Source organism: Hypanus sabinus, chromosome 18 (genome assembly GCF_030144855.1).
Source record: "Hypanus sabinus isolate sHypSab1 chromosome 18, sHypSab1.hap1, whole genome shotgun sequence".
NCBI classification, from domain to species: Eukaryota; Metazoa; Chordata; class Chondrichthyes; order Myliobatiformes; family Dasyatidae; genus Hypanus; species Hypanus sabinus.
The window spans coordinates 51,218,013-51,234,958 of NC_082723.1; the positions used below are offsets into that span (position 1 = coordinate 51,218,013).

At 40.0% G+C, this 16,946-nt stretch overlaps 1 protein-coding gene across 3 annotated transcripts in view; it reads right to left on the reverse strand.

Annotated features, from left to right (window-relative positions):
- Positions 1–16,946, reverse strand: part of abca2 (ATP-binding cassette, sub-family A (ABC1), member 2) — a 532,256-nt gene that overhangs the window by 19,973 nt on the left and 495,337 nt on the right. For all 3 annotated transcript variants that reach the window (XM_059994306.1, XM_059994305.1, XM_059994307.1), the window contains 3 exons: positions 14,820–14,923; positions 3,979–4,071; positions 728–830 (listed from right to left, as the gene is read on the reverse strand). In XM_059994306.1, coding sequence (XP_059850289.1) covers positions 728–830; positions 3,979–4,071; positions 14,820–14,923 — 300 coding nt within the window. The remainder of the gene's footprint in view (positions 1–727; positions 831–3,978; positions 4,072–14,819; positions 14,924–16,946) is intronic.

Here is a 16,946-nt window from a genome sequence, read left to right on the forward strand (position 1 = left end):
TAAGGGACTTCCTAACCCAAACCAGCCCTCTTTCTCCAAGTATCAAAAGAACCCTATTCTGTGGTCTTTCCCTGCTCTGATTTAGAAAGTATACTATGAACAAGACATTCGGGGATGCAAAATTATTGATTCTTGTTCACAATAATTGTTTCAGATTTCCCTCTTTAAGCTGAGCACTGGCTCTAAGTGACAGAGCAAGTCCTGCATGCTTGGAAGTACTCTGCAGTATTAACATACCAAATATTTCAAATGAAAATAAAGATCCCATAGTACTATTCAAAGAGAATGCTTATTCAAAGGGGATAATATCAATCGTTGCTCAGATAAATTTAAAGACAACATTGTTGGGATGCCAGAAAATATTTGCATTTCAAGTTACTGGCAAGGGGACAAGGCAACCCCAATCTTTGGCCCCTGAAAGCATGAAAATTGAGGCGTAGTCTTATATCCCTATTCTCTACGGAGTCATCAACATCAGGGATTTCCTCTGACATCCTATCATTATGAAAGGAATCATAGAGATGGAAAGGCCATTTTCTCCTGGTGTGACAGACCAAGCACTGATGCAAACGGCTGGGAAGCACATCTATGCTCTCGTGGCTCCTGCAGAGCTAAAACAACTTAAAGGGATGGCTTCAGTGTTCCTTGCTCTTTGGTTCAGTCACGTGCATTTAGGCATGAAATCTACAGTATGTAAGCAGGTCATGGACTTCAGCTTTGGTCATACCTTTAAAACTGCTTCAGGGAAATTTCTGTTGAAAAAACGGACAACTTCTTTTACATACAGACTGGACTTTGTGCGGACAGTTATCATGTAACCATCACCGAACCTAGGAAACAAAAAAAAAAGCAAATAAAAACACATCACTTGTTGAAAATGGCACAGCAGATGTACATCCCTTTGAACTTGTAATATCATCTGTCATAAACTGCGGAAGCAGAGAGAGAATCTGTAGCATTGGCCTTAAAATTGGGATGTCTGTTTAAGGCCTATAAAACAGATTGACATTAATCGGCCGTATTTTGACCAATACTACTTGCATAAAGCCTAGATTTGCAAGTAAATATACTTTGAAAACTATTCAGAAAAGATGCAATGATGTATGCATTTTTGAAATTAGATATAATTAAAGAGGACACAGTTAGAACCAGTGCCACAGTGTGGCAAGTTATCATTTGATGTCTCTCATCCTCCCCACAGCTCCCTCTGCTGCTCCCTTTCCATTCTTCCTTACTTTGCATTTGAACTCCCCAAGTCCTCTACCCTCCTGATATTTGATTCCAAGTCACTCTGCAACTTGACTCCTGTCTCCCACATGTCTTTCATTCACTCCAAGTTGCTCATTTTCATGACGGTCATTTCCCATTCTTTGATCTCCCTCCTTTGGCTACCCTGTACATATCCCATCATTGCTTGGCCACACTTAGAAAATCTTTTATTCAAAGTTACCACAATCCCTACAAAATGCCCACCCAACACCCAAAATCCATCATCCCCTAATCTCCGAGTTATCCACCCTTTCTGAATGCTTCTCTACCACTATCCCAATGATCTTCACTACATCTTCTATTCATCAAATTATAAAGGATCAACTCCTCACCTGTATCTGTCATTAGAAGATGAATTTAAAACCTAAAATCACATATACTTGAAGCCCCTTAGTCCACATTACTAACCTATCATTCAATCCACTTAACCCATCATGAGCACACTTAATCTTCTCATCCTTTCTACCCTTCCTTGGATATTATTTTTTGCTTTGCCCTTCTTTCACAGCAGCCACTATGCCAAAGCCATCAGCCCACTACTCAGTAGCTCTATTCCTAGTTTAAAAAATTCTTCAAAAATTCATTATTAAAACCAATCTCTGATATCTCTCTCTCTCAAAACCCCTATTTACTTCAATATTTGCATATTTATTCTGTGTCTGCTTTTATTCTAACACACAAAAGAATGCAGGGTTGTTCAAAGTTCCTGAAGAATGTGTGTTGTGCAGTTGGCTATGTCATGTAGTAAGTTTTGACTTGACAAGCACTTTGAGAATAATCAGTTTCAGTGGGATCACAAAAGAGAAAATCTGCAGATGCTGGAAATATGGAAGAAAGAAAAGGTAGGGAAAGCAACAGAGGGAGGCAATGGTCAGGCAAAGATAATAGGTGAGAGAAGGAAAAGGGATGGGGAATGGTGAAGGAGAGACGGTGGGGGGGGCATTACTAGAAGTTTGAGCATCTATGTTCATGTCATTAGGTCGGAGGCTACCCAGATGGAATATAAGGTGTTGTTCCTCCAACCTGAGTGTGGCTTCATCACAACAGTAGAGGAGGCCATGGATAGACATATTGGAATGGGAATGGGAAGTGGAATTAAAATGGGTGGCCACTGGGAGATCCTGCTTTTTCTGGCGGATGGAGCATCGGGTCTCACCAAGATACAGGAGGGCACACCAGAAGCATTGGATGCTGTATATAACTCCAGCAGAGTCAAAGTGTCACTTCACCTGGAAGAACTGTTAGGGGCCATGAATGGTAGTGAGGGAGGTGGTGTAGCACTTGTTCCATTTGCAAGGATAAGTACCAGGAGGGAGATCAGTGGGGAGGGACTAATGGACAAGGGACTCACATAGGGTGTGATCATTTGGGTCCTCACCTACCATTCCTCCAGCCTTCACGTCCAGCACATAATTCTCTGTAACTAAAGCCATCTCTGACAGGATCTTACTACAAAGCACATCTTTCCCTTCCTCCAACCCCCCACGCTCTGCTTTCCGCAGGGATCGCTCCATATGTGACTCCTTTGTCCACTCATTCCTCCCCACTGATCTCCCTCCAGGCACTTATCCTTGTATGTGGAACAAGTGCTACACTTGAACCTGCACCTCCTCTATCACAACCAAACAGTCCTTCCAGGTGAGGTGAAACTTCACCTGAGAGTCTGTTGGGGTCATATACTGTATCCAGAGCTCCCAGTGTGGCATCCTGTATATTGGAGAGACCTGAGGCAGGTTGGGAGACTGATTTGCTGAGCACCTACGGTCCATTTGCCAGAAGAAGCAGGACCTCCCAGTGGTCATCCATTTCAATTCCACTTCCCTTTCCCATTCCAATACATCTTTCCATGGCCTCCTCCATTGTCGCAATGAAGGCACACTGAAGCTGGAAGAACAACACCTTGTATTCCATCTGGGTAGCCTCCAACCTGATGGCATGAACATCGACCTCTCGAACTTCCAGTAATGCAAACCCCTTTCACCATTCCCCATTCCCATTTGTCTCTCTCACCTTATCTCCTTGCCTGCCCGTCACCTCCCTCTGGTACTCCTGCCCGTTTCTTTCTTCCATGGCCTCCGTCCTCTCCTATTAGTTTCCCCCTTCTCCAGCCCTGTATCTCCTTCACCAATCAACTTGCCAGCTCTTTACTTCACCCCTCCCCCTCCCAGTTTCACCTATCACCTTGTCTTTCTCCATCCCCTCCCCTCAGCTTTTAAATCTACTTCTCATCTTTTTCCCTCCAGTCCTGCTGAAGGGTTTTGGCCTGGAACATCGACTAAACTCTTTTCCATAGATGCTGCCTGGCCTGCTGAGTTCCTCCAGCATTTACTGTGTGTTGTTTCGTGGGATCACCTTGCCTTTGGTGTGAAAGTTGCCTTCTTGTTTACTTTGGATATGCAGTAAATATAAAATTTGTCAGAGTATCACTGATACTTAAACATGATTCATGCAAAATCCACTTGCGTGTCTAGCCTCTCTCCTTGTAGACAACTTGAGAAAGGGTGTCAGATAGCAGACACAGTGGGACCATTATTGTGTAAACTGGGGGGCAGTGGTGTCAACACTGCACATTACAAAACTGTGAAGTCTATTTACATTCTTTTGATTTAAAAGCACTCTGTGCCAAGAAAAATTAACAACAGTGTCATTAAAGGAAAACAGTGAGCCGACAGCGATCGGGGTTGGGAAAGATCTAGAATGTGAAGTTACCGGTTTTTCAAGTGCTGAATGCTGCCGAGACATCTGAACCGCCCATTTACCATGATTGCCAGTCTTGTGCACAATGCCTCACATTCCTCCATGCTGTGGACATAAAAGGAGGCAAATTAGAAACAGCAAGCTACTTTCTACCTGCATGTCATAACACAGTCAATAACCGAGAGAAGGATATCTGGCTCATTGGTCATCAGTTTTCCTCACTAGGTTTTTTTCATATTTTCTTCCGACATAGGAGGCAATTCAGTTCATTGTGTGGTTTAAATTGAAAGTTCCTGTGGATTGATTTTGTTTTTAAATGGCTACATAACTGAATTGCTACAAAAAGGCAAAAATCAACTAAAATTGAATCTGAGTAATAAGCAGAACACAAATCTTTTTTTTAGAATTTCAATTCTGTTTCAGAAACACAATTCACCTTCAGAAGGCACGAGATTCTGAAACATAATTTATATTAAACTGAAACACCTTTGATCAGCAAAACTAAATATTGTACCTATGAACATATTTCATTACACATTTGTATACAAATTCCACCAACAAATAAATAAATATTTAAATTGTCAAAGAGACAGAATTGTACAACATGGAAACAGGCAACTTCACCCACCAAGTCCATTAAATATAAAGCCCCATTTACATTGATCCTATTTTATGCTGCCTACACATTCACCAACTCCCCCTAGACTCCACTGCACACTCCACAGAAGGGGCAATGTACAGTGACCAGTTAGCCTACTAATCTATCCTGGGCTCAACATATCAATGCAGTTACAAAGGCGGCACAACAGGGGCTATATTTCATTAGGAGTTGGAGGAAATTTGATATGTCACCAAATACTTTCACATATTTCTACAGATGTACCACGAAGAGTATTCTAACTGGCTGCATCACCATCTGGTACGTTGGGGGGGGGGGGGGGGGGTCACTGAACAGGATCAAAATAAGCTGCAGAAAGTTGTAAACTCGGTCATCAGGACATCTTTAAGGAATGATGCTTCAAAAAGGTGGCATCCATCATTCAAGACTCCCATCACCCAGGACATGCCCTCTTCTCATCTTACCATCTGGAAGATACAGGAGCCTGAAGGTACACACTCAATGATTCAGGGACAGCTTCTTCCTCTCTGCCATCAGATTTCCGAATGGACAATGAATCCACGAATACTGCCTCACTACTTTTGTTTGCACTATTATTTAACACACACACAAACATATTTTTCACTGTTATTCACTGTTTTTATTATGTATCGCAATGTTCTGCTGCTGCATAACAACAGATTTCATGACCTATGCCGATGATTTTAACCAGAGTGATGTTAATTGCATTGCGATGTGGGGAATAAAAAGGAACATCAGGAGAAAGTGCATGAAGTCACAGGGAGAACGTGCAAACTCTACACAGACAGCAGCAAAATTAGGATTGACCCTGTGCCACTGGTGCTGTGATGTGCGGCTCTAGTAGTTTTAAGTTCTAGAAGTGCTTTAAATATCAGATCTTTTCACTGTTTATAACTGCAAAGATCAAGGACAGTAGAGATCAAATTTCTTCACGCAGAAATGATGGACCTTTGGAATTATCTACCACAGAGAACCAGAGATTCAGTTGTTTTCATGCAAAACAGAGATCAATCAATTTCTGGATGTGTAGGAAAATGGTACAAAGGTAAAATATGAAGCTTGAACCTGATAAATGATGGGACACGTTCTAAGTGCAAAAGAATCTGCTCATGCTCCTATTTCTTACTTGTATTATTATAAACATAAATGAAACCTATCTTAGATGAAGAGCGGATAATCATTTCGTAAAGTACAAACTGACATGAGAGGCTAAATATAATTTTCATTGGATGCAAAGAAAGAAAACGAGGAAGTTTGAAAATGAAAGTAAACATCAGCAGCCTCATGTATACCTTGCAAAAAAGTTTCAACATAATACTATGGAAACAAATTAGTTAAGTATTAAATTTTAAATATATTAATTTTATTTAAATTAAATATAAAAATTAAAGAATGAAAAAGCCATAGTGCTACATTGTACTCAGGCTTGAGGGAGTAACAAAGATGATTTCCGAGATAAAGAACGCGATGGAGAGCACTTGGTAAACACACTCCTTACACATCCACATGCACAAACATTGCTTTGTCATTCTGCTGTCATTGCGCTGAGTGTGTTTACTTCAAAGTCTTCCCCCGGTAGTCCCGTATATTCCAATAATAGGCCCTAAAGGCTTGGCTTTATGGTGCCTTGTCTGTCATACACAGTGAAATATTCAGTTTCTTTAGGAATGGGGATATGTAAATACTGTTTATATACTGTATTTAAGATAGATACTCCTGGCTATTCTGTAACTGTGGGGTGCATCATATTCTAATTTAAGTGTAGTTTAAGTTAACATTGTGGGTAATTAAAGACGGTTTGTCCTGGTGCCTAAAAAAACAGGGCTCATTGCTCTCAGTGGGAGAAAGAGATCAGAGCTGCCAGGGGTTCACACTGAACAAAATAGCATGGAGCTATTAATGTGTTTCTTGGTAGATATCTTTTTGTAAATATTGACAGCTTTCTTTCTTTTTGCTAGTTTTTCTAAGTTTGACTTTTGACACACTTAATAAACAACCTTGCACAGAAGTACAGGTTCTTTTGGCCAGTTTCCCTTTATACTTACTAGGGAACTTTTACCCGTTGCTTTTAAACTCGCTCAAGTCAGATTGTGGTGTAGCATTATTTTTTTTGTTGTTTAACTTTCTTATGCTTGTTTGTATTTTTCTATAATCACCTACATACATGTAATAGTTCAGTGAGTTTTCAGTGGTTACAGTTGCCTCTATTTTTCTGTCTTCAGAGGCCAGTATCATATCATTTGAATTTGGCTATCTGATTAGTTAATGTTATCCAGTGGAATTTCTGTTATCAGTATTCTGGTAATAAGAAGAAAATAATACTCTGTCTTTCTCTTTTCCCTTGCTCTTCCCTTCTCTTTACTCTTTGCCTTTTCCCTTGCTTCTTCGTCCTTTGTCTTCTTTACTCTTGTAGCAATTAAACGATCATAAGCAACAAGTTTGATGTCTCATTCTTATCTTCCAAAGAACCTTTGGATCACAAAAGCATCAGGATCCCACACTGGGTTCTCGAAGTATTACACCACTGAGCCATATGTCTAAAAGTGGAAATAAAAATGTACTGGGTAAGACGAGTAACATCCACTAGTCTGGAAAATACATTGGCCCAGTACCTCCGAGACCTGAGGGTGCAGATTATTAAAGTTTTATTGCATATACAGTGCCTATAAAAAATACTCACTCCCCCCCACCTTGGAAGTTTTCATGATTTACTGTTTTTCATCATTGAATCAATGGATTTCAGTTGTTTTTTTACTCCGATCAACAGAAAAGACTCTTTGATGTCAAAGCAAAAATTTCAACAAACTGGTCTAAATTTATTATAATTACTAAACATAAAATAATTGATTGCATAATTACTCACCCCTTCAAGTCAGCATTTAGTACAGCCTCCTGTACAGCCTTGAGTCTGTGTGGATAGGCCTCTACTAGCTTTGCACATCTAGACACTGTAATTTTTCCCTATTCTTCTTTACAAATTACATGGGGATCATGAGTGAGCAGCCCTTTTCAAGCTCAGCTACAAATTCTCAATTGGATTGAGGTCTGGACTCTATCATGGCCATTCCATAACATCAACTTTATTGTTTTAAAGCCATTCCTACGAAGCTTTGGTTTTATGCTTGGGGTCATTGTCTTGCTGGAAAATAAAACTTTCACCAAGTCACAGTCATCTTGCAGACTGCATCAAATTTTTCTCCAGGGTTTCTCTGAATTTTGCTGCAATCATTTTATCTTCTACTCAAAAGAGTCTTTTTCTGTTGATCAGTGTCAAAAAAGCCAAATTAAATCCATTGTGATTCAATACTGTGAAACAATAAAACATGAAAATTTCCAAGGTGGGGGGGGGGGGGAACTGAATACTTTTTATAGGCAACACGAGTGAATCTGCAGATGCTGGAAATAAATAAAAACGTTGGCCTGAAACGTCGTCACTACCTCTTCCCACAGATGCTGTCCGGCCTGCCGAGTTCTGCCAGCATTTTGTGTTTAAAAATATAGGCACTATATTTTTTAAAATGGCCAAGTTGATTAATGTGTTTGCAACATTAATATTTCATGTATTATTGAGATTGTAACTGATGATTTGTGAAAAACTGCTAGCAAGAAGAGTTGCCCAGGATCAAACACAAGAGATTCCGCAAATGCTGGAGATCATGAGCAATGCATCCAAAATATGACAGGAACTCAGCAAGTCAGGCAGGATCTATGAAGGAAAATAAAAAGTCAAAGTTTTCGGCCAAGAATCTTCACTTGGACTAGAAAAGAAGGGGGCAGAGCCAGAATAAGGTGGTAGTGAGGGGAGGGGAATGAGTACAAGCTGGTATGTGATAGGTGAAACTAGGGTGGAGGAAAGTTGGGTAGAGGGATGATGACGTAACAATCTGCAAGATGATAGGTGAAAGGGATAAGGGGCTGAAGAAGGAGGACTCTATTAGGAGAGGGCAGTGAAAATTTCTCTCCTCTCCCCTTCTCTCTTTCTTATTCCCCTCTCACTACTTTACTTCTCACCTGTTCATTATCCTCTCTCTGGTGCTCTCTCTTCCTTCCCTTTCTTCCAAGGTGCACTGTCTTTATCATTTTAAATATGTCCCTCACCTGCCAGCTTGCATCCCCACTTTCTTATTCCGGTTGCTGCCCCCTTTCTTCCCAGTCCTGAAGAAGAGTCTTAACATCAACTATTTATTTCCCTCCGTAGGTGCCGAGTTACTCCAGAATTCTGCTCATGTTACCCAGGAACAAGTAAGGTTATTTACTGTTGTGTTGCCATCAAATCCACAGGCCAACTATATACTAAGCACCACAAACTCTGAAGGAAATACTGACAGAAGCATCAGAATGGCCCCTTGGGTCTGCTCCACCATTCAATGAAACCAAGTCTGGTTGTACCCCAAGTTCTATTTGCTTCGACTCCTTATTGTCTGCAAACAAAATGTCTGCTGCAGGTTGATGACAAGCTGCTCTACCCTTTCAACACCTCCAATGAGTCCCTCACACACAAACTGGCTCAGTTTTAAGAATGTTCATTGAAGCTGCAATCCAAGCTGTGCTTTGGTTCCCTCAACGTAGATATCACAAAGCACCTGGATGCAGTATATCAGGGTGTAAGCAGCAGCTCACAGATGGATGCAGTCTTAAAGAAATTCAGTACGCACAAGTTCATCAATGAGAGTTGAGGTGATAATCAGATCAGCTATGATTTTATAGAATGTTGAATGCTTTCTGTTCTAAATATTATTACTAATAGACCCTTTTTAAAATTTTAATGATGACAACTGAACTTCTTTATAAGTGTAAAACATTTTGGAATTTTCAAATGGCTGAGCAGGTCAAATAAATTATCTTCATTGATTGTTCTGCTTCATTAGCAGTCAAAACCATTCTATCAGCATTAGTTCTTTGTGTTTGGAAAGGCCTTGCCAGAGAAGCTGGTCTTCCAGAGGAAGACAGTGTTCAGGTACAGTGGTGTACAACAGATAGGTTGTGTGACTAGCAATCCATAAGCCTGAATGAACAATCCAGAGGCATAAGCTCAAAGCACAAGATGCTAGCTGTAGGATTTAAGTTTATCAGAAAAGGCCTACAATTTCCAATAATAATTCATTCTGGTAACAAGAACTATAAAAAGTCAGTTGTCATCTTTATAAGTGTAAAAGATAGATGAAATAGTCAAAATCTTTTTCACATAGTAGGACTACCAAAAACTAGAGTGCATAGACATAAGGTGAGTGAAAGGAGTTTTAAAGACAATCCTGGGGGTAATTTTTTTTAAGCACAGAGAGTGGTTGATAATCTGGAACTTGCTTGAAGAGCAAGTGGAGAAATTTACTACAATCATTATACTTAACAAGCATTTAGGCAGACACTTACAATAGGCAAGGCATAGAAGGTTATGACCCCAATGTAGGCAATTAGTGTAGATGGCTGAAAAGGTCAGAGTACTGTGGTGGTTTGAAAGGCCATACAGCTCTATGTCTGGACTAAAATTAATTCTAGACCATCCCTCAGTGGTAAAAAAAAATACCTCTTTAATGACATGACAGCACCTCCTCAAGGGACAAATAGGGTTGGGGAACAATCACCGGTTTACCAGCAATGCTCAAATGACCCCCAAAAATGAATATATAAATGAATTGAAAAGAAAACAATACAAGCTGGAAGAGTGCAATGCAAGAGCAATAGCAGGCACTGCAGCAGCATGGTTTACCAAAAAATTAGTCAACCAATTGGCTACTTTTCTTAGGCTCCTTTAGTATGTTCTTCTTAGGGGAACATTATGGTAGAGTTGCATTGAATTTATCTTTTCATCCTCCTTAATAAAGAATTTGTGGAAAATAAATTAAGGTTCAGTTTCCATAACAACAAGTAAGCTGATAATGGTGAAGGGAATAGAAAAATTAGTTTGGGGCAGTCATAAATATCTAAGAACTCCTCAAATAATATATACTAATCACAGCACTTCTTTCTCCTAAAAGGAAAATTCCTTAAGAAGATTCTATGGTGCCTTGTCCATTTGGAATAAAAGTTGGCTATTCCCACCTTCTATTCCCCACTCTGGCCTCCTACCTCTTCTCACATATCTATCACCTCCCCCAAGTTCCCCTCCTCCATCTCATTCTTCCATGGTCCATTCTGCTCTCTGATTAGATTCCTTCCTCTCCAGCCCTTCACCTTTCCCACTCACCTGGCTTCACCTAACACCTTCTAACTATCCTCCTTGCCCATCCCCCACCTCTTTTTACTGTCGTCTTTCCCCTTCCTTTCGAGTCCTAAGGAATGGTCTTGGCCCAAAACATCAACTGCTTGTTCACTTCCATGGTTGCTTTTGGGGATAGAAGTTATTGTACAGTTAAACTATCCTTTATTTATCTCCTTCCATGAAGAAAACTCAGAAGTACATTTCAGTACATTGGACTAAGAATTCAACAGATATTCTCAGAAGGCAATGTCCTTAACAGAACCACTCACACTATGCCTCTTGGGTATAATACAAGACCAGAAAACAAACATGCACATTATACAACTGCTTTCTTTCTCTTGACTGAAGAATGTAGCTCTTTACTTACTGGCCACTTGATATTTATTATAACATCTGCTCTGCAACCTACTTCCTTGTTGTACCTTTAAACCAATTATAAAATGTAAATCTTTTCAGTCAGAGAATTTTCTGTTTTTGATCAGTCTGATTTATGTGTAACACTGTGCTTGACTCGCGATTGCCCTCCAAGATGGCCGAACAAACCATTTGGTTGCATCAAACTTCTATGACAAATATAAGAATAAAACTGCAGAGATTAACTGCTGAATGGTCTTATACCTGAAACAAGAATCCTGCTTCTCTTTACACAGATACTGCCCGAACTCTTATAAAGTCTGTTTCCAACCTTAGTTGAAGCGTCTGGGATCCGAGGTCTTGTTTTACTGATTTTCATTAACCAAAATAGCTGGGATTGAAATGGACATATGGAGGAACATCCAGACCAGTCAATCGTCCAAAGGTCTTCTGGTAAACATCTGGGGTATGCTGATGCTTGGAAGAACATTCTGATCTCTGTGGTATAATTAAACCTTTCAGCCATTGTCCTCAGCACTTCTGTTAAGAGTACTATATATGTCCAGGTCCATTCAAGGTATTAGTACATGGCACAAAGTGGAGAAGATGACATTCTTGGAGTTTTCTTCACTGATTCCAAGACTTCATTATTTTTTATGAATTAATCAAGTTCCCGTTGATTATCACACACCATAGCTTCCCAACTAACAAATAAATTACAGAATGCTTTCAATGTCCATACAGAGAAAGAGTTTGTAGCACTACCATTGACTTGGTTGGCTGAATTTTGAATAAGCTCACGATTTTTTTTCTGAGAAAGCTCTGGTGAGATGACAGCACAAGGTTAAAAAGCTGTTTGAACACACACTCACCAATAAATCTGCACATCCACACATTGCATCATGGGCTGCAATTAGTTGCCACCAATTTATGCCAAAGATACCCTCCAACATGTTCTGTGTCACTTAATCAATGTTATGATAGATTTAGCTTAGAAATGGGCACCCATGAAATAATGTGGGCCAGCAGCATTATACCTGAGTGGATTACATAGCCTCAAAGCCCAGCATATGCCTCAGTCTACCATTAACATCAAGCAATGGCCCAAAACATATTCAATGAGGTTAGGAGAATATTGTTTCTTTCTCCTACTTTCTCTTGCCTACTCTATTTTGCTTTCCCTCTTTTATCAGCATCCTCATCAGGACACTGTCATTTAAATACTCCATCTCACGCTGAGCTATCTGTGGCCTCCTGCCCTGTTATCACAAGGCCCGACACAAGTTTCAGGAACAAACACCGCACCTTCTATATGAGTATGGTGCAGTCCTATAAACCTAATCTTAAACTCTCCAACCTTACCTCAACTCACTCTTTCAGTACTCCTGTTGGTATCAGAACTGGCTGTATTGGCCCAACATCATGTTGACTCTGTTTTTCTCTTTCTCCATGGTTTGCCAAAACACATAACACAGACAAAAAAAATCATCTAAGTTCTAACTGCTCTGTTAACTCATCTGGATTCTCCTTTTATTCTACCTCTCCTTCCCTAACCTTCTCTATGACTGAAAACCAATTTGCTTTCTCTTTCCCCAATCAACTCTGCTTCTCTGTCCACAGATGCTGAGTACTTCCAGCATTTTCTGTTCTTATTTTCTCTGGACAGATTTGGTTCTTTTGTGAATTACCTTAGTTTATCTTCACCGCTTCTTTGTCCATCTGCAAATTGGAAACAGTTTCTTTCTATCTGGATACCTTACCGTATTAAATACTTTCACAAGGTCCCATTGCATTGATTGATTCCTCTGTCTATTCAGATAACTAGTCACTCATTCCAAAACCTTTTCATCTTTTCCAAAGTGTGGTGTATGGAACCAGACTTAACAGATTTCTGAACAATCCATGAACACTACTTTGTTTTTCCTTTTTTATTTTGCACTTCTCATTAATTGTGTAATTTATAGTAATTTTGATGTCTCGGCACTGTACTTTTGCCACAAACAAATTTCACATCATATAAGACAGTGATGATAAACCTGTTACTTCTGAAAAAGGATCTGGTACTTTCCTAGCATAAATGACAAATAAACTCTTCTCAGGCTTCCAGCCATGTACAGGTATCAAATTTTAACTGGCATTCAATGACAAGCTCCACCATCTTCATCAGGGAGGATGCATAAGTACATCTAGTCCAGCAATATATATACACCTCTCATCCACCCCTCCTGACTGGTTAGTCCTCAACCAATCAGGTTTACACTGCCCTACTTTGCTTACAATTGAATTTCAGTTTTTACTTGGAGTGAGACCTCCATCTTTGTTAAAATTCTTATTTTCCAGTTTTATTTCAATGGCTTCCTTTGCTAGGTGGTCCCAAATGTCATTGGTGTGACACAGTAGTCTTGTGATGCCAAAGTCAATCCTATAGTCATTACGAATGCAATGTTCTGCTACTGCCGATTTCTCTGGATAACCCAAACAGATACACTTCTGTGCTCCTTGATGTGGATGTCCATCGTGTGCCCTGTCTGGCTAATGTACACTGGTCTGCATTCACAGGGAATCCTAAAAATGCCAATTGTCCTGAGTCAGATGACTAACTTGAAGAAAAACTGTGCTCCCAGCACCTGTGGAACTTCTTCGTACAATTCCCATTACTCCAAAGACAACTTTCGTAAGCTATTTTTCTACCAGTAGCATAGTGGTCAGCACAAAGTTTTACAGTACCAGTGACCAGGGTTCAATTCCTGCCACTGCCTGTAAGAAGTTTGTAAGTTCTCCCCGTGACCGCGTGGGCTTCCTCCCACAATCCAAAGAAGTGAGAGTTCAGAGGTTAACTGTTCATTGTAAATTGTCCCATGATTAGGCTAAGGTTAAATTGGGGTTGGCTGGGTGGTGTGACCTGAAGGGTTGGAAGAGCCTATTCCGCATTCTACCTTAATAAATAAATAAAAGCACACATCTTATTCCAGAAATTTTGATCTTGTGATGGGCTTATTGTGTGACACTACGCCAACTGACTTTTGAAAGTCTACATATTACAAATCGATCTCCATTTTAAAAAAAGGAATTTAATTAAATCTGACTTACCTTCAATATGCCCGTGCTGGCACACTTGTCAAGCACAAAATTATTTTTTCCCTAATTATTTCTACACTCCTTTGCTTTATTCAAAGGGTACAGCATTTACTATTTTTCTAGCCCTTGAAGATTACAGCCAGGACTACTCACAATTTCCTCACTCACTTCCCTCAGTAACCTGGGATGGATGCTATCTAAACTGTGACTAATCTACATACAGTAAGTGCCACAAACTTTCTAGTGTCATTTGATTTCAGCTTTAGTCTATCCAGGTTCCAAGCTACAACAGATTTACAAGAAGAGCAAGAGGCAATGTTTACCTTTCAAGTATCATATAAAAAAGTATAGTTTTCCCACCACTGTGTCAGAGAGCAGAACTTGACTATACCATTACTGAAGTAATGATGCTTCAAAATTGCTTTCCTGACTGCACAGAAATTTCTAACACTCTTAAACCTTGCGTGAATCTATAAATAGCAACCAATAATTTAAATAACTTCGGATGCATCTTTGTTTATTAGCATTGGGCAAAATGACATTCCCTCGAACCAAACACTGAAGGGAAGTTAAAAGCATCACCTGTGTGATGTCAGCACCACTGAGCGTCCCGTCTTGATGATGTCAAGTATCAGGTTCCACAAAAACCTTCGTGCTTTGGGATCCATTCCTGTTGTTGGCTCATCCTGCAACAGCAAAGGAATAAATGGGATTGCACACAATTTGCTTTTCAAGCTTATGAAAGATGTAAAACTGGCCCAAAGACAGCTATCAAATACATCGGCTCAAAAGAGTAAAGTCATAAACACAGTAAGGTCTGAAGAGAGTGCAGCATATTGATGCAATCAGAAGGAAGTCATTGTACACCAATGGGTCTCTTAGGAGGTTTGACTTGTCACTGAATGCTAATGAACATCTTTCTGATACTGCTGAAGGTATGTTGAGTGTTTGCATCATAGTTTGGTTTGGCAACCCAAATAGGGGCACAAGAAACTACAGATAATTGTGGACTCAGTCCTATACATCAAGGGCACATCCCTGTCTACCATCAATAGAATCTACTGTAGGCACAGTGTCAGACAGGTAACATTCATCATCAAAGATTCCCACCATCACAACCATGTCATCTTTTCGCAGCAAGCCTGAAGACTCATATCACCAGGTTTAAGGTCAGCTTCTCTTCTTCCCTTCAACCATTTTCTTGAACCAACCAAAACAATCCTAATCTCTACAGTTGAGCAACATTTTGACTACTTTGGTCACTTTGCATTAAAATGGACTTGTTTATTTTGTTGTGGAAATTGTTACTTATGAAAATCAAGTATAATTTATACTTCTCTTTTTATGCTATATGATACTTATATGATGCGATGTGCCTGTAATGTTGCTGTAAGTTTTTCATTGCATTCATGCAACTCGAGCTTCAGGTCTCAGGCCATTTTCTATGCAATTTCCCAATAGCACTAAATTCAACAATCCTTCAAAAATATATATATTTTCTTTATAATCACCTCCAATGATATAGTCACAATAGCCGACAAGATGGAGAAATCAAGAGATTTGCTTCCTTCTTTAAAAAGAATGGTTGAAAGACCATCTTAGTTTTAGAGGGGACCAAGTGAGGGCTGGGCCTTTACTAGCTGTGAAGGCATTGCACAGACAAAGCTTTCTCTGTGCACAGCTACAGACTCTGTTGTCAGTCAAGTCATGCCATAGGAACTTGTCATGCTTCAGACAATCCAGGCAGGCCTCTGTTTATGGAATTGGGTAATTTGATCAGGTGTTTTCAGTCTTCCCACCCCATTGTTGGACTATGGCACTTAATGCTTAAATCCTTCTCTGACTTTGTATTTCTTGGGCCCTACACTTGCACTATACAAGCTCTAACCATCCATCCCCACCTCAGTGCCCCTTGTTACAAAATGTAACCTTTTAGAAACGAACCAGATTACACATGGAGTCTGGCTTTGATGTTAAAACCACTATGTTTATTAGTAACTACTTACTATATAGTAACCTAAACAAAATAAACAGGAGTTAACAGTGTTATGTGTGTATATATATGTGTAAATATAGCTCTCAACTATTGAGCTTGGGAAACAAGGCTTAGAGTCTTGAGATGGTAAAGTAGGAAAGTTCAGTAATCCACGAAATAACCGACGGGAGACAGACATTTGTAATCCATGTTGCACTGAAGAGAGAAGGTAAATACGAAGTATTCCAGAGGCTCCACACTGGTAAAATGAGAAAACAGTTGCCGTAGACCTTGTCCATAGTGACGTTCCAAATCCACATACGAATTATCACTGGAAGTGACCTGTCACAGGAACATCATCTTCCAGTGGTTACCACACAACATAACCAGGCAAGGGCTACAAGATGAAATTCACTCCTATGGATTATATGAAGCAACAGTCCCACATCCGTTGTGCACCGTGTGCCGATGATAAACCCACTCTTGTGGGCACAGGAGAGTTCTAAGCTTCAACTGCGACAAGCTGAAGCTACCAGCTGCCCCAATCTCTCTCTCTCTCTCTCTGTGGTTAAGCCCACAGTCAGCAGTGTCAGCCTGTGACTGACTTCATAGTCCCATCTTACTCAGGCACTTAAAGTGGCAGTCCACAGTTAACGAAACCTGTGGGTTCGTAACACCCTGACTTGGTCAATCCAGGGGCTCCCAATGGAGGCCAAGATCTCCCATATGAAATT